The sequence below is a fragment of the Enhydra lutris genome, unplaced genomic scaffold (assembly GCF_002288905.1).
Source record: "Enhydra lutris kenyoni isolate GAN:26980312 unplaced genomic scaffold, ASM228890v2 scaffoldscaffold1, whole genome shotgun sequence".
NCBI classification, from domain to species: Eukaryota; Metazoa; Chordata; class Mammalia; order Carnivora; family Mustelidae; genus Enhydra; species Enhydra lutris.
Genome location: NW_019154085.1, coordinates 8608842 through 8633859, shown reverse-complemented (window position 1 = coordinate 8633859; position 25018 = coordinate 8608842). Strand labels below are relative to the sequence as shown.

At 40.4% G+C, this 25018-nt stretch overlaps 1 protein-coding gene across 1 annotated transcript in view; it reads left to right on the top strand.

Annotated features, from left to right (window-relative positions):
* LOC111145297 (HECT, C2 and WW domain containing E3 ubiquitin protein ligase 2) overlaps nt 1–25018 on the top strand; it is a 222453-nt gene that overhangs the window by 82287 nt on the left and 115148 nt on the right. Inside the window, exons 3-7 of the mRNA XM_022500135.1 lie at nt 8353–8447; nt 13432–13507; nt 17644–17813; nt 20227–20369; nt 24916–25016. Coding sequence (XP_022355843.1) covers nt 8353–8447; nt 13432–13507; nt 17644–17813; nt 20227–20369; nt 24916–25016 — 585 coding nt within the window. The remainder of the gene's footprint in view (nt 1–8352; nt 8448–13431; nt 13508–17643; nt 17814–20226; nt 20370–24915; nt 25017–25018) is intronic.

Below are 25018 nucleotides of genomic sequence, written 5' to 3'. Positions count from 1 at the left end.
TAAATAAAAATTCTTGAGGGAAGGACATTTCCATCTCATCCATCTTATGGTTCAAAATATTCGACTTCTAGAAACTTGGGAAATAGGGACAAACTATTAGTGACTGCCTAAGTGAATCTTGTAGCTATTTAAGTGATGTGTGAATTCCTAGTCTTTGAAACAAAACCATTCCTTACAGGGCATGGCCTGTGGAAACTTTTCAGAGAGGGCTTGAAATGGAGTTTTATACTGAAGCCCAGAGTTAATGTAGCTGAGTCGAGATTGCTTTTAAAAAATTATTTTTGAATAGGTAGTGTACGAAAAGCGTATAGGTAGTGTTTAAAAGATACAAAAGGTGAAAGTGAGTATCTCCTCAATTTCATGCCCCGGTCCTCAGTGTCCCTCCCTGAAGACAACCATTTTACCAGTCTCACTTGATCTATCTGGAGATGTCTTACTCAGATACAAACCCAGAAACAAGATGATTGCTTTTAAAATGCAATATCATTATCACACAGTTATAGAAACCCCTTTACTTAGGAGCATGGTTATATTCCTAAACACTATTTGACATTCCTTCCACCTCCCTGACCTCTCCTCCGCACAAAACAAGCCTGAGGTAATGTGTCAGGATCCTCCTCCCGTCTCTGAGGGGATGGAGCGATGTGCTGGTGTTCTGGGAGATGTCTTCGTTTCTGTTTGTGGAAATTAGTAAGTTAAACATTGAAAAATAAAGGGGCTTTTATGTCTTGTCAGCTTTTAAATAGGGGCTGCCAAATCTCTATTGTAGGAACTCTATAAATGAAAGTATCCTGAAGATTCCCGAAAGGCACGAAAATAATACTTCCATAATTCATGACTGGCTTCAGGAGGGACGTGAGAGGAAGATGCCATTTGGGTGGTCCTTTCTTCCTTCCTTCCGAGGCTAGAGTGGGCCCAACCAATGATAGTCCTCATGGGTTAATGTGGGAGGCCTCAACCTTCTCCTGGCCTGCTGCCCTCTGAGGCAACATGTTTTTTTTTTTTTTTTAATTTTATTTTTTATAAACATATATTTTTATCCTCACGGGTACAGGTCTGTGAATCGCCAGGTTTACACACTTCACAGCACTCACCACAGCACATACCCTCCCCAATGTCCATAACCCCACCCCCCTCCCCCAACCCCCCTCCCCCCATCAACCCTCAGTTTGTTTTGTGAGATTAAGAGTCACTTATGGTTTGTCTCCCTCCCAATCCCATCTTGTTTCATTTACTCTTCTCCTACCCCCTTAACCCCCCATGTTGCATCTCCTCTCCCTCATATCAGGGAGATCATATGATAGTTGTCTTTCTCCGATTGACTTATTTCGCTAAGCATGATACCCTCTAGTTCCATCCACATCGTCGCAAATGGCAAGATTTCATTTCTTTTGATGGCTGCATAGTATTCCATTATGTATATATACCACATTTTCTTTATCCATTCATCTGTTGATGGACATCTAGGTTCTTTCCATAGTTTGGCTATTGTAGACATTGCTGCTATAAACATTCGGGTGCACGTGCCCCTTCGGATCACTACGTTTGTATCTTTAGGGTAAATACCCAGTAGTGCAATTGCTGGATCATAGGGTAGTTCTATTTTCAACATTTTGAGGAACCTCCATGCTGTTTTCCAGAGTGGTTGCACCAGCTTGCATTCCCACCAACAGTGTAGGAGGGTTCCCCTTTCTCCGCATCCTCGCCAGCATCTGTCGTTTCCTGACTTGTTAATTTTAGCCATTCTGACTGATGTGAGGTGGTAACTCATTGTGGTTTTGATTTGTATTTCCCTGATGCCGAGTGATATGGAGCACTTTTTCATGTGTCTGTTGGCCATCTGATGTCTTCTTTGCAGAAATGTCTGTTCATGTCTTCTGCCCATTTCTTGATTAGATTATTTGTTCTTTGGGTGTCGAGTTTGCTAAGTTCTTTATAGATTTTGGACACTAGCCCTTTATCTGATATGTCGTTTGCAAATATCTTCTTCCATTCTGTCAGTTGTCTTTTGGTTTGGTTAACTGTTTCCTTTGCTATGCAAAAGCTTTTGATCTTGATAAAATCCCAATAGTTCATTTTTGCCCTTGCTTCCCATGCCTTTGGCGATGTTCCTAGGAAGACGTTGCTGCGGCTGAGGTCAAAGAGGTTGCTGCCTGTGTTCTCCTCAAGGATTTTGATGGATTCCTTTCTCACATTGAGGTCCTTCATCCATTTTGAGTCTATTTTCATGTGTGGTGTAAGGAAATTATCCAATTTCATGTTTCTGCATGTGGCTGTCCAATTTTCCCAACACCATTTATTGAAGAGGCTGTCTTTTTTCCATTGCACATTCTTTCCTGCTTTGTCGAAGATTAGTTGACCATAGAGTTGAGGGTCTATTTCTGGGCTCTCTATTCTGTTCCATTGATCTAGGTGTCTGTTTTTGTGCCAGTACCATGCTGTCTTGATGATGACAGCTTTGTAATAGAGCTTGAAGTCCGGAATTGTGATGCCACCAACTTTGGCTTTCTTTTTCAATATTCCTTTGGCTATTCGAGGTCTTTTCTGGTTCCATATAAATTTTAGGATTACTTGTTCCATTTCTTTGAAAAAAATGGGTGGTACTTTGATAGGAATTGCATTAAATGTGTAGATTGCTTTAGGTAGCATAGACATTTTCACAATATTTATTCTTCAATCCAGGAGCATGGAACATTTTCCCATTTCTTTGTGTCGTCCTCAATTTCTTTCATGAGTACTTTATAGTTTTCTGTGTATAGATTCTTAGCCTCTTTGGTTAGGTTTATTCCTAGGTATCTTATAGTTTTGGGTGCAATTGAAAATGGGATTGACTCCTTACTTTCTCTTTCTTCTGTCCTGTTGTTGGTGTAGAGAAATGCAACTGATTTCTGTGCATTGATTTTATATCCTGACACTTTACTGAATTCCTGTACAAGTTCTAGCAGTTTTGGAGTGGAGTCTTTTGGGTTTTCCACATATACTATCATATCATCTACGAAGAGTGATAGTTTGACTTCTTCTTTGCCGATTTGGATGCCTTTAATTTCCTTTTGTTGTCTGATTGCTGAGGCTAGGACTTCTAGTACTATGTTGAATAGCAGTGGTGATAAGGGACATCCCTGCCGTGTTCCTGACCTTAGCGGAAAAGCTTTCAGTTTCTCTCCATTGAGAATGATATTTGCGGTGGGTTTTTCATAGATGGCTTTGATAATATTGAGGTATGTGCCCTCTATCCCTACACTTTGAAGAGTTTTGATCAGGAAGGGATTCTGTACTTTGTCAAATGCTTTCTCAGCATCTATTGAGAGTATCATATGGTTCTTATTCTTTCTTTTATTAATGTGTTGTATTACATTGATTGATTTGCGGATGTTGAACCAACCTTACAGCCCTGGAATAAATCCCACTTGGTCGTGGTGAATAATCCTTTTAATGTACTGTTGAATCCTATTGGCTAGTATTTTGGTGAGAATTTTCGCATCTGTGTTCATCAGGGATATTGGTCTGTAGTTCTCTTTTTTGATGGGATCCTTGTCTGGTTTTGGGATCAAGGTGATGCTGGCCTCATAAAATGAGTTTGGAAGTTTTCCTTCCATTTCTATTTTTTGGAACAATTTCAGGAGAATAGGAATTAGTTCTTCTTTAAATGTTTGGTAGAATTTCCCTGGGAAGCCATCTGGCCCTGGGCTTTTGTTTATTTGGAGATTTTTGATGACTGTCTCAATCTCCTTACTGGTTATGGGTTTGTTCAGGCTTTCTATTTCTTCCTGGTTCAGTTGTGGTAGTTTATATGTCTCTAGGAATGCATCCATTTCTTCCAGATTGTCAAATTTGTTGGCGTAGAGTTGCTCATAGTATGTTCTTATAATTGTCTGTATTTCTTTGGTGTTAGTTGTGATCTCTCCTCTTTCATTCATGATTTTATTTATTTGGGTCCTTTCTCTTTTCTTTTTGATAAGTCTGGCCAGGGGTTTATCAATCTTATTAATTCTTTCAAAGAACCAGCTCCTAGTTTCGTTGATTTGTTTTATTGTTTTTTTGGTTTCTATTTCATTGATTTCTGCTCTGATCTTTATGATTTCTCTTCTCCTGCTGGGTTTAGAGTTTCTTTCTTGTTCTTTCTCCAGCTCCTTTAGGTATAGGGTTAGGTTGTGTACCTGAGACCTTTCTTGTTTCTAGAGAAAGGCTTGTACCGCTATATATTTTCCTCTCAGGACTGCCTTTGTTGTATCCCACAGATTCCGAACTGTTGTGCTTTCATTATCATTTGTTTCCATGAATTTTTTCAATTCTTCTTTAATTTCCTGGTTGACCCATTCATTCTTTAGAAGGATGATGTTTAGTCTCCATGTATTTTGCTTCTTTCCAAATTTCTTCTTGTGATTGAGTTCTAGCTTCAGAGCATTGTGGTCTGAAAATATGCAGGGAATTATCCCAATCTTTTGATACCGGTTGAGACCTGATTTAGGACCCAGGATGTGATCTATTCTGGAGAATGTTCCATGTGCACTAGAGAAGAATGTGTATTCTGTTGCTTTGGGATGAAATGTTCTGAATATATCTGTGATGTCCGTCTGGTCCATTGTGTCATTTAAGGCCTTTATTTCCTTGTTGATCTTTTGCTTGAACGATCTGTCCATTTCAGTGAGGGGAGTGCTAAAGTCCCCTACTATTATTGTATTATTGTTGATGTGTTTCTTTGATTTTGTTATTAATTGGTTTATATAGTTGGCTGCTCCCACGTTAGGGGCATAGATATTTAAAATTGTTAGATCTTCTTGTTGGACAGATCCTTTGAGTATGATATAGTGTCCTTCCTCATCTCTTATTATAGTCTTTGGCTTAAAATCTAATTGATCTGATATAAGGATTGCCACCCTTGCTTTCTTCTGATGTCCATTAGCATGGTAAATGGTTTTCCACCCCCTCACTTTAAATCTGGAGGTGTCTTCGGGTCTAAAATGAGTTTCTTGTAGGCAACATATAGATGGGTTTTGTTTTTTTATCCATTCTGATACCCTGTGTCTTTTGATTGGGGCATTTAGCCCATTAACATTCAGGGTAACTATTGAGAGATATGAATTTAGTGCCATTGTATTGCCTGTAAGGTGACTGTTACTGTATATTGTCTCTGTTCCTTTCTGATCTACTACTTTTAGGCTCTGTCTTTGCTTAGAGGACCCCTTTCAATATTTCCTGTAGAGCTGGTTTGGTGTTTGCAAATTCTTTCAGTTTTTGTTTGTCCTGGAAGCTTTTTATCTCTCCTTCTATTTTCAATGATAGCCTAGCTGGATATAGTATTCTTGGCTGCATGTTTTTCTCGTTTAGTACTCTGAATATATCATGCCAACTCTTTCTGGCCTGCCAGGTCTCTGTGGATAAGTCTGCTGTGAGGCAACATGTTTTTAATAAGCGGATTTTGGGGAGAGAAAATACTCTTGCTTTTTCTAGTCTGAAGGAGTATGTGCATGCACATACACACACAGGCACACATATACCTATTTCCATAATCTGAGGCCAATACGAGGAGACTTCGGCTGCCGGATCGGGTTGTGGAGCACCTGTTCTCGGGGGGATGGGGTCATTCGTTGCCCATCAGTCCTGCATCTGCCCGGCCCGTGCCTGGGGCTGGCCGGCCCCACGGGTGGGGCTCTCCTCCCTTCTCTGGTGCCCCGTCATCATTCACCTGCTCACTTTTCCCTGTGCTGGATCCCTTTCTCGGAAGTACCTTTTTGTTTTCCTCTGCAGTTAGTGGTTACAATTTTTAGCTTAAGTAGAAGCATGAATCCCAGCTCCCCTTTTCTACCCATCCTGAGTCATCTTCTAGGTTACCTCTTTGGACAACTAAAATGTTCAAGCACATCGATCAGAATGCGGCTCTCTCTTTCCTCTGTCTCACTTCAAGGGACACTGGTTAGTCAAACCATTTTGTAAAATCTTGAGTGACCTCCTAAAGCACTAACTAATATTTGCCGAGGAGTGTCCCCTCAGCACAGAGCATTGCTGTATTTTTAAGGGGCGGGACTGGTGTTCTGCTTGTGGAGCCGGAGCTGGGGCCTTTCAGTCCAGGCGCAAATAACTAGAGACTTTTGTTATAGCAAAGAATAAATGGTACCCAGAATGGGTTCACTAGCAAAGCTGTGAATAAGACTTTTTTTTTTTTTTGGTCCCATAGTCTGTTACATAGCTGCCTCTTAACACCTTATAGAAGAGGAGAGAGCATCCTAATGAGAGGGAGTTAGGGGACGATGTCTTATAAAATGCACTTCCCTTTATGGGAAAATGAGCTGCTCGCTCACTTACCATTGACTTGATCTATGCGGCGCTGCTGCGGGCCGATTCGCGGACGGCTGGTGGCCAGCGTTCCGAGTGTGACGCTAATGAGCTCTGCCCGCAGAGTTCAGTCCGCGGCTCGTCACTGAGCTGGTTCTGTGGCGGCATGTGCTTGGCGCTTGGCTTTGTTCTTATGGCAGACACGCTGTTGGTCCTGGAAGAAAGCAAGTGGGGGAGGAAGAGGAAGGTCCGCTGTGATCTGTGCAGCCGTTACCATTTCAGTAATAACTAAAAGCTTGTGTTCGTGTTTGGGAAGGTCCTTTGCAGAGATGTTCCCAGGCCAGTGAGGTCATAGTAAAGCTGGACCTGCGTCGTCTCGCTGTTCCTCAAACCCGGCACAGTCCTTCCCCTCTCCCTTTCGCCCCTCCTCACTCGCTCGGCTCCATTTTTCTCCTCTGTAAGTTTGAGTCCAGACCAGTTTGTTCCATGAGGTCTTTCTAACTCCACTGCATCCTCACTCATCCTCTCCGTGGTCTCTACACTCTGCCGCCTCTCGGCCCTTTATTTTTAGTTCTTGTCTCTTAAATTGTGTCCTGCCTGTAATCATCATCCCGACAGCTACACTATGAAACACCTGCTAGACCAGAACCCCTCTCTGATTCCCTGGGCATGTGTTGTGATGGGTACCTGGGAAAGATCTGCTGCTTGATGATGCCGAGTACCTTGTGAGCCACCGCACTGCGAGCATCATACATGATGGAAACACCCACTACTCTGCCCCATGATAGAGTGAATTTTTTGAGCTTTAGTATTTTGTCATTGATAGGAAAATATAATATGATATTGTATTCTTGTATATAGTATTTTAAATCCTGCATAAATTTCTAAAAGAGGGTTTTTCTTTAATCATTCAATCTTTCTCTTAAAATAGTCAAACCAAATACTCTGCAGGAGGCCATTCAGCACTGGGAGGAGAGTCAGTGTACTCTGAGCTCCCTTGGGGAAGTACATCTAGTTGGTCCCACTTTAGTAACCCAGGCAGCTCAGCTGAGAGGGGAGCTCCACTCCTGCAGACCGGGACTCTTCCCTGTGTCCTGCCGTCAGCAGCGTTGCCGGTGTTACTCTACACCTTGGGAAGAGGGCACCTTGCAGTGATACTGCCGTGACTTAGATGCTCTGTACACACAGAAATTCTGGTGGCTGTGGGTTCTATCTTTGATGCATTTTGGCTTCATGGTCTTTGAAATTGTCATTACTTTCTTAAACCAATAATTGGCATTTGCATTGCTGTTTTAGCAAGCTCAGACTATATATACATGCACACACGTGCGTACACACAGACACATGCACCACTGTGGGGAGAGAGACGTATTCCACATATATATCCATATCTATCATCTGTCTGTCTATCTATTCCAATCCATCTATCTATATGGCAGTGGTTCCTGAATTTGATCCCCGCCCAGTGGCTGCATTGAAGCCACTTGGAAAATTAAAATACAGATGCCCTCACACTTCAGAGTCTACGCCTTCTTCACTCTGTTAGACTGCTTTTTTGCTATTTCCATTGAAGGGGGCAGTCTGTCTCTATCGTAGAGGTTGGGAGCAAAGGCTTTGGAATGGGACAGATTGGATTTGAGTCCTGACTCTAATGTTTCCTGTTTGCTTGACCTTTGGAAGCCTCAGCACTTCTTCTGTAAAACGGGGACAGGCATCCCCACCTCCCAAGGTTGAAGTGAGGATTAAGTAACAACGTGAGCAGAGACAAGCACGGGGACTGGGGCGCAGCGGACTACCTGGGTCAGAGGTGGCTAGTTCAATTCTCAGCGCTATGCTATACCTGTTTTGTGTGTTGTTTTTGTGTGTTATTTTTCGTCTGTTTGGGATGTTTTTAGAAAACGCCAGATAGGAATTGGTATCCTTTGTCTCTCTGATTGGAAAAGGAGGGATCACTGCAAGAGTTGCGAGCAGCATTTTCTGAGAGGTGATGTGGCGGATTTCTTCAGTCAATTCCTGAGTGACTTGTCTCAATGTTTAAATTATTGTTTTTTGTTTTTTTTTTTCCTAATTGATTTGCAGCGGAGATAAAAATCTGTTTTAAATACTACCACGGCATTAGTGGAGCCCTTCGTGCCACGACCCCCTGCATTACCGTGAAGAACCCGGCTGTGATGGTGAGTGCCCCTCATTGTCAGCTTCCTCAGGAGGTCCCCGGGGCCCGCTTTCTATTTTTGCCTGCGCAGCTCAGGCAGAGTTATGGGGAACAATGAAAAAGGAAATGCACAGCAGCGTGGGCACCCGCTTAAGGAGAGGGAAGAACGTACAGGCTGGCTTACCTCGATCCATAACACAAATCAGTGGAAAAATCTGATTGGATTTGTGACAACTCTGTAAATAGTCAGCTCCTCAGAGAAGCCATTCAGGAAGCAAACAAGTGAGTAGCTCATCACACTTAGTCTAAATTTCATCTAGGTGACTGGTTGGGAGGAGATGGTGGCATTGCATCTTAAGTGAGTTTAATATATGTGAGCTCAGCGAGTAAAAGGGAGAAATAACAGTTTAAATCATGTGTGATTCTACCTGCCAGTCAACTTAACAAGCTTTCATGCCAAAGAGTATAAGATGGGGATCGTGTGTGTGCTGTTCCCTCAGGAGGTCTGAGCACCAGATCCCTTCATGCTGAGTTGGGCTCTAGTGCATAGCAGACACTTTTGGTATGACATGACCACTCAGTGGAAGTCAGTCTCTTCACCAGGTCTTCAAGTGAAGAGATACCAAATTTAGTTTTGGGGGAGCTGGTTGTGTTGGCCTTTTGAAGGAGAGAATGTCCATTTCCAGCATGGTACTTTCCAAAGGATTGCTTTTTACAGTTTTGTCATTTTTTCACTCCATTGACTAACTTTGGAATCTAACAACTTTGTAAGATGTACTTCATTGCACAGGGATGGTTGGGTTCAGGTGGTTTGGGGAGATTCTCTGAGTCTAAGATATGTTAAAGCATTGTAGCTTCTATGAGACATTAATAAAAATCAGGCCGTGAAAGTATAAGAGAAAAACATTGACTCCCACAATATAGAATCTTCATAATGAAGGGTGTGCGTGTGTGCGTGCGCGTGTGTATTGTGTGTATGTATGTGTTTATAGACCCATGCATTTTTGGAAATAGACAAGTGGCCATGTTGACTCCCTGAAATTCAGAAAGTCATCTCTGCAGGTGGCATTTTGAAATTGTCCGTACCCACGATGCGGTATCATGAAGTCTTTCCTTTTCAGTTATTCATTCAAACAGATATTCACTGGGTACCTGCTAAGTACCAGACATTGCACCCACCCCCAGGGATGGAAGAATAAGCCAAAACCCAGTCCTTTCTCTTACATCTGGTGGGGACAAGAGACAGCAGTTAAATTAAATTACGTTTCTTTGAGTGATAATCACTATGAGGAGGAGTAAAATGGGACTATGACAGCATATACTGGTAGGATTTCTCTTGTTCAAGGGCTTCCTTGAAGAAGGTGTGTTTGCAGGACAATCTGAAGGATGAACAGGAGTTACTTACGTGGAGAGGGGGAGGGAAGAGCATTAAAGAGAATAGGAATCGTATGTGTAAAATCTCCAGCATTTAAATATTCTTCTCACATTTGAATTACATTGGAGTTCCCACGTAATAAACATCGTTTAGGATTTAAAAGACTAATCCACATTTACTAAACAAGATTTTGAAAGTCACGAGGAGAATAACAATTATCGATTACAAAATCTGCCATGTTACATACTAAGCACTGGTATGTGCTTTAATTAATCTTCTAAAAAACTATAAAACTGGAAAAGTGAGGTTTTTTTTTTTAATAATAAAATCTTTGAAAAATTAACTTTGTATGAAATTAGATAGTAGCTTCCAAACATGGTTTTCTGGATTCAGATTTTCTTAGACTTGAGCAAATTCAGTGATCAGGTATCATCGAAGATAGCAGGACTTACAGGTTGGTGAACATTGATCTCGTTCCATTGATTTTGCATTGAGATTATTCTCTCAAAGCCTGTGGATAGTTTGGAATAATTAATTTGCTTCAGACGGGTTTTATAGAACCTTAAAAGCTTCCCAGATACAGCTCCGGCCGTCAGAACCAAATATTTTGGTTCGAAGGATGACTAATGAAATCGGTGGTCAATAGATTTCTGACCGAGCTGAGACAATTGGGTCTGTATCCAAAACCAGAAGGCTGTGCCCCATGGACACCTCGTGATGCTGTGTTTCTATTCTGGCATGGTGACCACCCCGTTATATGACTTGCGTCTAGTTAGTGTGACTGGTTGACAGCGTTGACATTGACGAAGCCCTTCAGTGTAATTATTCCGTGACCATATGCAAAGAAAGGTCCTGGGAGAAGTAACTGAGCAGCTCTGTAGGGGAGGAAGCGAGCTGCCGTCCTCATCTCACAGCCTCCTCTCTCGTATATCCTCCTGCAGTGAATCAGGGATTGAAAAGAATTGTGTCTCTTCTGTCATTTGCACTTTGACGTCATTGTCATTCATCAGAGTACACAGTGATATGTGTCTCAGGCTCTTAGAACAGGAAATCCTCTGGCTTCGGGGACAGATAAAGGCTGGCATCCCTCACTACCACATATTGTTCCAACACTTGATTGTCGGTGTTGCTTCTGGGTTTTCCTGGAAGGAATCTATGGAGTGAGTTTATTTAAAAACTGCTCTCTAAACATCGAGTGCTTTTATCCCTGATGTCCCTATATCTAGCGACAGTGTTTGGCCTTTCCTGGCTTTGTCATGAATGATAACATTGAATTTGTTGAGTATTATTTGAGATGAGCATTTGCCACAGTTGTAGTAAAGGACACAATCTGTAAATTCTGGGAGAATTGTTCCACGTCAGCCTTTCTCAGACAGTGGCCTATTTTCAAAATGAGCATTCAAAGGCATTTTCTTGTGTTTCTGTAATAGCTTATAACATTTTAAATAGGCTTAAGCGAAGACAGACCATGAACCTTTTCCATCTCATTTAACTCACTTAGCATCAGTATGGCTTAGCAGGAAGAGACATCGTGTTGTGGAGGGCACAGATCTCACTGGGCAGTGTGGTCCGTTTGAGGGGAAGCTACGGTTTACCAGGTGTCTGACTGGACCCAGGACTTGGAGAAGCAGGTGGCCGAGTGTCTGTCGCAGTCGTGTCCTGTGCTCCCTCACACTGTTCATCGCTCTGTAGCCCGGGGGGGTGTGGGGTGAAACCTCGGGGAGACCGTTACGGCCAGTTTGCTGCTGTCTCTGTTCCGGTAAGCTGGGGATAATGAGTCAGAGGGGAACGCCACAATATAATAAACCGTGCATGCTGGTGGAGAGCCAACCCAGAATTATCAAGTAGTTGCTTTTATGGATGAGATGAAATGAGGAAGCCAGGATGGCACCCTAGCATATTGCTGATGACATTTGAAACATTAGGAATCAGGCAGGTGCCATACAAAATAGTACTGAAGAAGGGACAGGAAGTAGAGAAGGAAGTAGAAATTTGTATTTCACAATTTGAATGGAATTTTTTTTTAATTGCTCAACTTTGCTTAGATTCGTAAAGTTTTATCTCTTAGCGGTATATGATTTTTTAAAATTAAGTATAATTAACAGACAGTGTTATTATTAGTTTCAGGTGTACAATATAATGATCAACAATTTTGTGCATTGCTCAGTGCTCATGGTGATAAGTGTGCTCTTGAATCTCCATCACCCATTCCTCCCATGCCCCCACCCACCTCTGCCTGGTAACTACCAATTTGTTCTCTGTATTTAAGAGTCTGGTTTTTTTGTTTATCTTTTTTGTTGTTGTTGTTTGTTCATTTGTTTTGTTTCTTAAATTCCATAGATGAGTAAAATCATGCAGTATTTGTTTTTCTCTGAGTAGCTTATTTCATTTAGCATTCTACTCTCTAGCTCCATGCCTGTTGTCGCACATGGCAAGATTTCATTTTTTTTATGGCTGAGTAATGTTCCACGGTGCATATGTACCACATCTTCTTTATCCATTCATCTATCTGTGGACATGGGCTGCTTCCGTATCATGGCTATTGTAAATATGCTGCAGTAAACGTTGGGGTGCAGATATCTTTTCAAATTAGTGTTTTCAATTTCTCTGGGTAAGTACTCAGTACTGTAATTACTGGATCATATGATAATTCTGTTTTTAACTTTTTGAGAAGCCCACATGCTGTTTTCCACTGGCTGTACCAGCTTGCCTTGGTGGTATGTGATTTTCAAAGGAGTAAGGGAGTGCTGCAAAGATTAGATTCAATGGTTTACTCTGAAATTTAGAAGAAAAATGTAGTTTCTATTTCCTGACTATGCAAGATATATTCTGCCTTCACTTCTGTATCTTAAAGTATTGTGGGCATCTTTTTTAGAGAAATAGTACACTCTGTTTTTCTAGTATACTAACTATAAATTGAGCACTAATTGCACATCAATTGAGAGGAAGCCTGGATCTGCTTTGTGTTCCATAAATGACTGATTTCAAGTGAGATGTAATTTACTTGAAAGCCTTTAGGAAAACTTTTTACAATGCAATAACCAGTACAACAGCATTGCAAACTCTTGTCATTGCTAAGTTATTATACCACGTGCCCTGTACCTGCAGCACAAGGAAATAGGAGTTTGCGAGGGCAATGGGACATTCACGTGGTCACCCAGAAGTATTTGGCAAGAGAGGATAATTTTGCGTGTTTGTGGATGACCTTGCTGTAAGTCACCTGTGTAGTTTATTCTAAGTTTTCCTAATCTAAATGAATTTAGTGTTTAGTTTTTAACTTGAAGGACTATTTTAATATGCTAATAGCAATATAAGTGTACTCATTATATCTCAACTATATTCTTATCAAAGAAATAAAAGGACATTAAGTAGGTTGATGCATGTCCCAGGGAATTTAGAAGTTTGCGTTGCTTTCATTTGTTGTAAAGACTAAATTGAGGTATGATGCTCTCATCTCTGAGAATATGCATTTGTGTCTCGATTCCAAGATTTATAGCATATAAAAAGGCATATGCTACAATGCATCTTTAACACAAAAAATCATCATATTTGCAAATGCACGTGGCTTCTTAAGAAAGTTGAGTACCACACTACACCTGTGAAACTTCTAATACGTGCTTTTCCTCTGCAGATGGGGGCAGAAGGCATGGAAGGAGGAGCTTCTGGAAATCAGCATTCTCGGAAGCTAGTTAGCTTTACCTTATCAGGTAAGGACGTCTTTAAACATGATGTCCGGTTTGGATGCGTGTAGTTTCAAAGGCGCGAGCGGCCATTTTGGTCTATAGATTCTCGTATATGATATATGAATTAGTTATTTATATTATTTATATTATGTTATTTATATTGTTTATATTTTTTGGTAATATGCTGGAAATTCAAATATATTTCTTACCATTAGATTATTAATATAGGCTCAGAGATTATTTCTTCCACCAGGTTTTCTAGAGATAAAAAGACTATATAACTGTGTATCGTTACTTTAAAAGAACACTGTAGTGTAATATGTGCCTACCCACAGTAGAACTTTGATTATTGAAAACAAGGTGTGGTTAGCTCATCTAGAGAAAGGAGAAAGTTGGAGACTAAGAAAAATAAGCCAAGGGATGCTCCTGTTTCTGTGGAGAAATACACATAAAAGTTGGAAAGCTGATAAGACAATTTTTTTGTTTATTTTCAGGTTAGTGAAATACTGTAATTGCTTGTATGTTTATGAAAAAAAAAAACACTGCTTTTCAGATTGTAAGTTGGAACTCATTTGTGTTTTTTAAGTTTAACTTATTTGAACCCACCAGTTTAAAAAAAAGAATGCAGGAAAAGAAATCAGAGTTTTACACTAAAGGGGAATATTTTTTCATAGAACATCAGTATATACAAACTGAAAACTTGCACACACATAAAGGACATACATCTATGCATATATATCCTGGAACTCAGAGTAAAATAGGTTTCATATGTAGGTTACGGTCAAAAAAATTTGAAAGCTACTGATTTAAAAAAATTATTGGCACTTAAAAGTCAAGAATGTGCTAAGAAAATCAGTATTTGAAATGGACTTTTAAAACAGACAACGGTGCTACGATACACACAAAACGCAGACCAACATGTCTGTTGCTGTAAGATGTTTTGTTTTCACTGTTCCATGGGAGCAGTGCTTCTGAAATTTAAATTAGATTCACTTTTCTTGGCTGCAAAAAGTGTTGTGAATGAAAATCGACAATTCTCAAGAGTGAGAGAAAGCTGATCTGATCTTGAAAACAGACATTTCCATGATGCATAATTACCACGTATGACGAAAGTGTGCACATTAGTTCATTGCTGGCCTTGGCCTTCAGAGTGTCCATTTCTGTTCTGGCATGTTCCTTCTCCCCCATGGGAGGTTGCTTACTATGAAAGCCTTTTTTGCTTTGATTCTCTGGTGAATGCCAGAAGTCGTAAACTGGTGGCTTACGGTTCAAATTTGGCCAATATATATGTTTTGGTTGGACCCCTCAGTGTTTAAAACGTATTTAGTTTTTGAGAAGGGCGCTTAGAAGTACCATGGCTGGTGGTACGCCTCCTTCACCCCCCGTTATCTGCGTGTCTCCTGAAAACTCTTATTTGACTACGCTTTAGACCTTCACAGTCCTGAACGGCCACAGGTACAGAAATCCTTCATTTATAGGTAGGGAACAAGTAACCAACCTCCATGGCTCAGAAAATTTCAAGTTCGACCATCCCATGGTTTTCTTAGTTTAGAAGCACTGCCCTCCACTTTCCAGTGATCAGTGTCATCCTAAATATGATATACACATACTGATTTTGACTCGAGCGGATGCTAATTAACTCCCCATACAAGCATGACCATTTAGAAGCTGAAAATCCCAGGACATTTTCCTAAAATGTAAGAAGTAAGCTTTGGGGCACCCCCAAATGCTGCTTCTTTAACTATAATTTCCTCCACCTTTCCACCTCAATGCACATGGTGGCTGGCTACTTTGTAACTGTTGTATTTCCTAATGTATTGTCAGGTATTTGCAGATGGTACAGAAATGGCCAAAAATTATAGATGAAATCAATTCTGTAATGGTAATTCTGAAAAATTAACCCCATTGTAGCATGTTGACAGTGAATGGTAATATTTATTAATATTGATTAAGCTCTGTAGAATGGCTACCTATAGGTGTTCTACTCTTGATTAGGCAAGTGGGCACACAGATAATTGAATTCTACATCTTCAACAAAAACTGCGCTTAGGTGAATTTCTTCATCCTCTTCTCCAAATGAGACTTTAAACTAGGATAGTTAACATGTTATACCTCTGTAACTTTGAGTTCTTTTTTGGTCTGTGAGGTTATGTGGGCATTTTGAGCAATAAAATATGTGAAAGACAAAAGGGAGAAGCACGAGCAGAGATGAGATCGATAAGGGAGTGGAGTAATCAGACTACAAATAATTGATAGTTTCTTGTATTTATTAAGGAAGATTCATTTGTACAGTGTTCCTTATGGCCATATTTGGTGTGAGGGCTATTTAATAGTGACAGCTTTCATCCTGGTGGCTTCATCTCCCGAAGGGATGCTTTTTTGTTCAAAGGAATGCTTTGCATGAATAATTCAGTCCTGTCAGGCTTTGTAGCAGCCATTTCTGTACATGTTACTCCTCACTGACTGCAAAGAAATCCCTTCTTTAGGGGTCGATTTAATAGCTAAAGAATATTATTCTTCTGTCTTTGAGTCTGAGGCGATAATCAAGAAAGGTAAGAAAATAAATATGCAAACTGTATTTTTCTCTTACAGCTATTTTATGCAAACTAAAGCCAAGTGCAAACATGTAGCATTATTAAGTGGATCATCAGAGGCAGAGGCTGTGTTAGTAATGACTCCACAGCTTGTGCAGTGCCGGGGCTGGGGCTGGAGGGCTAATGAGCTTCAGGGGTTTCCCTGAATGCCCGTCTCGCTCCTTACTCATCCTTCCCATCTGCCATTGGCTTTCAGATCAAATATCTTACAGTTTTCATGCAATGTCCTTAACAGGAGGGATTCTTGGTTGAATTTTTCCACCTTTGCCGACTATTAAAATGGCTTCCTCAGCTGCCAGTTAGCTGTTGTTGGACAACACGCTAGGCCACAGGTTCTCGTCGGCCATGGGTGAGCCTCCTCCAGGCAGCACTCCCTGAGACTACGGTTCTGTGGGCAACCCCAGGCCAGTTTTGTCCTACTAAGAAAGACTGTGTTTCAAGAATGGGCTTGAGAGGCACCTCAGTGGCTCCGTTGGTGGGGCCTCTGACTCCTGATCTCAGCTCAGGTCTTGATCTCAGGGTCGTGTGTTCAGGCCCCATGTTGGGCCCATCGTGGAGAAAACATTAAAAATAAAAAAGAATGAGCTTGAGTAGGGTGACTCAGGGGTCCTCTTATAATTTGGGGTCACCACAAATGACCGATCTGGGTAATCCAAAGGTCTTTGAAGCTTCAGCAACATCTGCAGAATTTCTCTCAGGACCAGGGGTCAGAGAGATGCCTGGACCGATCACAATCGCATCAGTTTACTTAGAAACCATCTATGACTGCAGGAACTTTGAAGATCACGTAGCTCTTGGGCCAGCCTTACCCAAACGGATATTCTCAGAAAGGTGTTGAGAACCCGGTGGATCTGGTTTATGGCCTGACATGTTTGCATCCCTTGGCCTGACTCCTTTTAAAAGTATCAGTCTCTCCATGTACCAGACTTTAGCCAGACATTTTGGCCGCTCAGCTAGTGTGAAATGACAGCTGGTGAATCTAAGACGAGTCTGGGACATTCATCAGGTATGTAGGGTCCCAATAACCCCATAATTACTTAATACAGCAGGTGGCATTCACATTTTTAAGAAATATTTCTGGCCTCCTTTCCCCCCAATATTTATTACATTTGTGGAGTATATATGACATTTTAAATGTGGGACAACTGAACGTGTAATCTCGAGTTTTACCCCAAATTAAACATAGGTCTATAATTTCATGTATGTAAGTAGAAGATTTAACTTTTCTTTCATGAAAGAACATAGGAGCATTCTTTTTGAAAAAATAAACTGTTGCCTAAGAATTTCTTTCAAGACACTGTTTGAAATGCTGGTTGCCAGACCACATGACGATGCATGTTAGAATCAAAATGGTATCTAGGAAAAGTCTATTCAGGTGGGTAAGGTGATGATAAATGTTTGGCTTCACTTTTGTTGCCTGTCAGGAGACCCCCCTCTGCCAGAATTCATCATAATCCACTTGTCCTCACTTATCTAAGCACTCATAGTGTAAGTAACTTTGTTGCTGCTTTGCTGTTGTTTACCCCCCTCTCTCTTTCTCACCCTCCCTCCTCTCTTCCTTTTTAGATCTTAGAGCAGTTGGGCTAAAGAAAGGGATGTTCTTCAATCCCGACCCTTATCTTAAGATGTCCATTCAGCCAGGGAAGAAGAGCAGTTTCCCCACCTGTGCCCACCACGGACAGGAGAGAAGGTCTACTATCATCAGTAACACCACTAATCCGATTTGGCACCGAGAGGTAAGATGATCCTCAAGGCTCTTCTACTTGACCAGAAGTTGGCCAAGTTTTTCTTTGTTCTGCATATCATTGAACTGTTTATGAGCACAGCAGGATGACTGAGGGGTCTCGGGGTTCTGTTGGAAAGAGGCTCTGAAGGGAAAGAGATAGTCCCTTGTGGCCAAGGCCAGGTGTAGGGCAAAGCACGTGAAGTCCTTACCTCAGGAACATGACTTAAGGGGAGCCAAAAGGCTCAGTCATCAAAATTAATATTTTAATGAAATATTTTTTTTACAAAAATCAAAATCAATGCAAAAAAATTCATAATGAACAAATATTAAAATTTTAAATAAGGGCAGGGTCAGTAACCATGCCTTGCAGCGCCATGTGAGAGTCTGAGGCAGAAGGAAAAGTCAGTAACACCAATCCTGTTTTTATTTAAAATTTTTATGTTTTTGTACCCGAAACTGATATAACACTATATGTTAACTAACTGGAATTAAAATTAAAAACTTTAAAAGCCCTCCCAATCTTTTATGTTTTGTTCTAGTGTATATTCAGTACAAATTAAGGGGATTTCTCTCCCTGTAGGCTTTGGCAAAGGTTTTTTGGATGTCTAGAATTTGGTTAATTAATAAGGCATTGAAGGACTCGTCATACTGAGTGAAGGCAGACTTGATGCGTTGATGACAGACACTGTCGAGTTCCTCACAGCTACATTATGTTACCTGTCATCTTCATGCAACGCATCATTTAAATCAAACGAGGGGTTTTCTCATTCGAACTCAGGAAAGTCAAGGAATGTACAGACATTGTTTCTCATCTAGTGAACAAAGCGTGAGCTCTCCCGCCATTTCTCAGAGATCCAAGACATGTTTAACCTACTAGTGTTAGAATGTTTCTGGGTAAACCTTCACTGGGTGTAGGAGTTATACAATGAATCAGATCATTCCCTAAATGTTTAATGACAACAATATGACCTAACAGGTTTGTAGAAATATTTCACTGGGGCGGGAGGTAATTCAGGGGATCTAAAACCAATTGGAAAAAAATAGGTATGGCTATTTGTGACTTGTCAGCAGAGCAAGATGTTTCTCCTGAGAAGTTAATGTGGTTATTTAAGTGGATGACATATTGCATATATTCTTACACCTGGTTTAAAAAACTACTCCAAATAGTGAATGACTCTTAAAGGCTCAGCACTTAATTTAACACATTTAGTAGCCTAGAAGACATAACGTGCATCTCACTATGAGCTCTAGAAGGAACATAGTGGATATGTTAATGATCCTAGCAATAAGTTTCTTTTGCTAACATTTTATATTTACAAAGTTCTTAATTATGTTATCAGTGTATGCCTAAGAAGGCGGCATAAGGAATGAGTTCCTCATCTCTCCATTTTGATAATTAAGGAACTGAAGATTGAAGCATTTATGTAATAGCTTCTCAGAGACAGAGGTAGTGCTTAAACTCAGCACTCTTATTCTCAGCAAATGTTTTTTCTTTTCAGCAGATTCCTAGACTCCATGGCTCTTGGCAGAACTTTAATTGTTATGACTAAATAAACTTAGTGGTGCCTAAGTATAAAACTGGCCAGCGCCATTCACATCACTGTGGTTGAGTGGATAATGTTAGGGAAGAGGTAATATTGTTCAGGTTAGATTCTGGCCCCATCACTAACTTATCCTGAGATCCTCGTTCTTGAAAATGTTACTCGTAAAGATAACATGAAGGGAATATAGGCGAAAATCTTTGTAAATGAATAAAGCTTTTTATATTTATTTTATATTCTTATTAATAGCCAATCTGATTTTCTCCAGTGGCATTCCTAAGCAAAACAACAAAGCTTATGTTAACTTCATGTTTTTATTTTTCTGTCCCATGTGCCTTTTAAATTAACATTTTTAGACATTGTTTCATTCTCATATTTACCAGAGAAACCACAGTATTCTGTAGATGTTCCTACTTTAGCCATTAAGTGAAAGAGTATTTTAATCTATGCTGTACAACTTCTGACTCGCATGGGATGAGGAATTAAAATTGCTGGTAATCAAACACAGCAGTAATTCAAAAGCATCCTGTAACAGGATATTAAATTTCAAAGAATTGAGGTACATTAAATGTAGTAAGTACTAAAACTGCATTGTGCACAATTTAATATTTGATAGCGTCTCCTAAAACTGTTGAACCCGGAAGAACTGTGTGATTGAAGGGGCTTCTTTTGTCCTGCAGATCCTTAACTGAAGCCTTGTAATCACGGTGAAAGCTAACAATTCTAAGTGAATAGAGGATGGACATTGGCTGCAGATATTTCCAGCAAGGTGGACTCTAAGTCAATAGGATTTAAGAGAGAACATTTTCTATAATAATGAAATGATATAATTTCCTATTTGTCTTTCTTCTGAATCAACATGTTACCTGTTTTTGTTTTCAGAAATATTCCTTTTTTGCACTTCTTACTGATGTCTTAGAAATTGAAATTAAGGACAAATTTGCCAAGAGCCGTCCCATCATCAAGCGTTTCCTGGGGAAACTAACCATTCCAGTCCAGAGACTGCTGGAGCGGCAAGCCATTGGGTAATCAGCCCCCCTTTGTAGGGATCTTGTTGAGATTAGTTTGCACAAAAGCAACTGAAATGAAATTTTGTAGTCCTAGGACTTTTCTTACTGAGAAGAAGTGGTCAGATAATTCTTTTAAAAAATGAAGTGTTTTTATACTCATTAAACTGTTTAGGACCAAAGCACTTTGTTTTCATTATATACATTATAATAATAATTATTATTATTATTATTTGGTATCTGTCTTTTCTGAGATGGGCCTATCATTAGCACTTCAGCATCAAAAGTCATAATACTCAACTATTTTTGAGTATATTGAAATCTTTCAGTGAAAGTCTCTCTCTCTAGTGTCAGGTTCACAGCTCCGTTATGCTAATTAATCCCATCCAGACAACTCACTATTCCTGAGAAACAAACACCACTTTGTTTTAGGGCCATTTAAAATAAGACCTTAACTGGTACGAGGTATTATTGTAGAATTCCTAGACCTATACATTCATTCAAACAACTAAAGTTTACTCACTCAGAGAATTTAAAATGTGACTTGATGTCTTTTTTCTTTCTGTGAGCTTTTTGTAAGTTGTGAATAAACTAGTTAAGAAATCACAACATCCCTTATCGTAAATGGTGTATGTATTTTTATGTGGTCATTTCCAGCAAACTCAGTAACGCCACTGCTCTGAGGTAGCACTGAGCGTACTGTTTTGGTATCTTTTTCATTGTGGGAGAACATTATGAACATATGGCAGTAGTAATAGTAATAGTGGTGGTAGCAGTGACAGTGGTGGTGGTGGTGATGGTGGTGGTGCCGCCATCTTGTTTTGTACCTTCTTCACCATAAGAAAACATAAACAAATGCTAGTGGTGGTCCTAGTCTCAGTGACATCACAAGTAGTAACAGCAGTGGTAGCAAGAGTAATAAATAAAAGTAGAGAAACAAAAATGATGCCTAGAGCTTAATCTATGTCAGGGGTTAAGTTCATTATTCTCATTAGCCCATGTAACCTCAACAGCTCCGGGTTGAGGTCAGTAGAATGATTATACCAACTTCCGAGATGAGGAATCTGCGGTTAGCTGGCAGGAGGTGCCGCTGGGATATTTGAGGGCAGATCAGCCTGCTCTAGAATCCTGGCTTCCTGTGACACTTCACAGACGGGCAGCCATGTGTCATTATTCCAGCTAACTAAGGAAGGTTGCTCATTCATATCCACTCTGCAACTAGTGAACTGTTCTATTTTGGCAAGTCGTAATTAACTTGGGCATTCTTCATCTGAAAAATACAGTGTTTAGACCAGCTGAACTTAAAGGCCCCTTCAAAATCTGAAACTAAGAGATTGTAATGGGTTTTAAGTCTCTGGCCATCAGATGACGGAATTTGTGATGGAGCCAGCACATGTGAAGTAGGAACAGTATGCTGAAATTCTAATAGCCTGGTTTATCTGATAAAGGTTAGGAAATCACAATTTTTGCTTCTGGTAGAGATCATATACATTAGGAAGTTTTTTAAAAGTTATTTTAAGGGTTTATAGAAAGTGGAAGATTTTAAAAAGTAAGCTAACTATGGTAAATACAATAAATACAGTATATTAATTTATATAATTATCTTCATATAGTTTACAGAATATATATGACACATGGTAAAAGTGTGAAGTTACGTACGCCAGTAAGAATGATCAAGGCAATGAAGCTGTTGTTGACTTGTGGGCTTTTCATTTAGTCTTTTAAACAACTGGACACTTCGAGAACTACCAGTCCTGAATTGATGTGTATTAGAAGGAAGTCCAGCATGAATTTGTAAAATACTGGAATTATGAAATGTTTCTGCATAGGCGTGTTAGAAACATTGTCTGATACAGGTACTTGGGGATTTGCTTTATTAGATAAGGAGGATACTACATATTAGTATATCCACTACTAACCCCTAAATATATATTCCTGATCTGAATTTTGCTTTCCACCAAGTAACTGATTCATCTTGAGAAGTGCTGGGCTTCCATTCCTTACATGTTTGGCAGATTAGGGCCCTCAGAAGTAGTTGAGGTTTTACAGAGTGTGGTTTTGTAGGATGAGCTAGAACTTCTTGCTAATTACCTATTTTGAGAGTATTTGTTTGAATGTGACATTTTTCAGCGAGTGGCCCACGTTTGTCCAAAATACACATCACTTTCCTCTGCTTTGTCCATCCCTCTGGTTACATTAGAGAGAGATGCCTCAGGCGGTGAGAGAATTTGGCACTTATTCTTCATGATTGTGTATCATAATAATATATAATATATTGTTCGCAATCATACATCACCGCAAGAAGCAGGATGTGTCAGATGAGACTGGCTAAGAACAAAGATGAAAAAAAAAGCAAAAAACAAAAAAGAAAAAACCCAAAAAATAAACAAAAGAGAAATATTTAAAAAAAAAATAAAAACAGATAAAGATAAATAAAGAAGGAAAGAGGACAGGTGACTCCTCTGACAGGCCCTTAACAAGGGATGAAACCCTTAGCTCAGCTCTCTGAATAGGAGGATTTCCTGTATTTGTACGATGAATAGTTGAATTGAGTATCTGGCCAGTTTGGCTAATAAGCAGCACTAACACCTGTTAGAATTCTTCTTTCCAAGCAAAGAGTCTCATTTGTTAATTAATTTGTTAAACAAATATGTGTGTATACATATACCGTGTCTACTAAATGTTAAACACGGTGTTCGGTATTGGGGATACGACGGTGAGCAAGACAGATGGAGGCAGCTCTTTTCTTACAATTCCTATGAAACATTTATTTCCTAGCTCAAATCCCTCACTTTTATAAATCGTCCGTTATCAACACCAACACGCTGCTGTTACTGGCTGAGGAGAAGATGAGGATCAGTTTGTTTTTAACAGAGAAAGAGGTTTTATTATTCCAGGACTTAATGTCCAAAAGGATGGGTGAGGAACCACAATGTTGAGGACAGGCCCATGTAATTTGCGGCTAGGTTCATGCCTTAGCGGGCAGAGATCAGGCCCCTCTGTGGGTTAGGCGCTGTCTAAATTCTGGGAAGACCGTGGTAAGAGAAAGAAAAAGACAGTCCTGGTATGATGCAGATTATAGCCATTATACAATGTTACTTGAACACTTTAATGTAAAAGTAGTATAACTATACTAATGGTAAGAAATGCCTGTATACCCCTTTGCAGAAAAGATTTTTGGAAAATACCGGCTGAGGTAGGAAAGGCATGATCAGAATAGCAGTTACATTTAGATGAGCCATGAGTAAATCACGTCATTAAAATGCGTGCTGCTGAAAGCGGCCTAGAACCGCTGAGAAGACATAAAGCGGGACAGTGGTATGTGAGTGCAGAGCGGGGGATTCGTGGTCAGATGAATCTGTGTTCTAATCTCCCGCAGTACTTGTGTCTGGCCTCAGACGAGTCACCCACCCTCCCCACGCCTCAGTGTCCTCGACACTCCAGAAAACAGAGCCGCCGCGTGCCTCCCAGGGTGACTGAGAGACGTGCAGGCAAAGCCCTTAGCAGAGTGTGCGTGGCCCATGTGAAGCCCTCACGCTGGGAAACGAAAGCATTTTAAAAACATCGAGATAAAAACTGTCACAATGTTTCTAGGGAAGAAAAGAAAAAGAAAGAAGAAAATAATCTTACAGTTTTAAGACATTCTTGCTAAGAAGGCAGAAGGAGCCCCAAGAGCTGAACCGGGATTTTGCAGTCACACGTGTTCTTTTAAAGGGGTGACGTCTGTGTGGAATTATCCTGAGAAGGTAGAGACGGACAAACAAAACAGTGACATGCGCTAATAATGCACAGCGGACTAGTGGCTCTAAGCGGCACAGTTGTGCAAATAGAAGGCAAAGGCGTTGTTTTCCTTCTGAAGTAGCCAGTAGAGGGCAGTGTGAGAGCACTGTGTGTGATTTCATACTCTCCTTTGGTTATTTTCTTGTATGAAGAAAAAATCAGATTGAGAATGAAGGTTGCTTCATACAAGGTCATGATGTAATTGCATTTGACTTTGATTAAATAAACAGATTGAGGCCGGAATAGGGGGCCATGGTAGTCAGGGACAGACACTTCCCATCCTGCCGTCTTCCAACTTCCAGCTCCTATGCCTCAAGTACACTAGCGAAATGTCCCCATGTCCTTGTGTGATAGTCCTTACCTGTCGTGTCCTTGTAGGACCAGTTTCCTATTCTGCTAAATGCTGAGCAACCAGGCCCTCTACACTTTTATACCTCAGTCAAAAAATACCAAAACCTTTCCCAGCTCCTTGATGACTTCAGAATGATCTTTTCCTGGTTGCTGTTAGCAGTGAGAGAGCAGATCAGTCCCTGTTTAAGAAAGTCATGTGATACTGTGTTGCATTTTCAGCTTATAACAAGATTTTGTTGCATCCTGGGGTTTATAAGTATTCCTTTGTGGGAATGCATCATATTACGTTGGATTATAACAGGCTTTGGAGCGTTGTATTTTCTGGTGAGTCGGAAAGTGTTAAGAGAAGTGCGTGAGATTTGCAGGTGGCCTGCTGGAGGAGGGGAAGGCTGACAGCGGTGTAGTAAGGAAAGAACCATTTCTCCTCTTACAGTGATCAGATGCTCAGCTACAACCTTGGCCGCCGGCTCCCAGCCGACCATGTGAGCGGGTACCTCCAGTTCAAGGTGGAGGTCACGTCTTCTGCGCACGAAGGT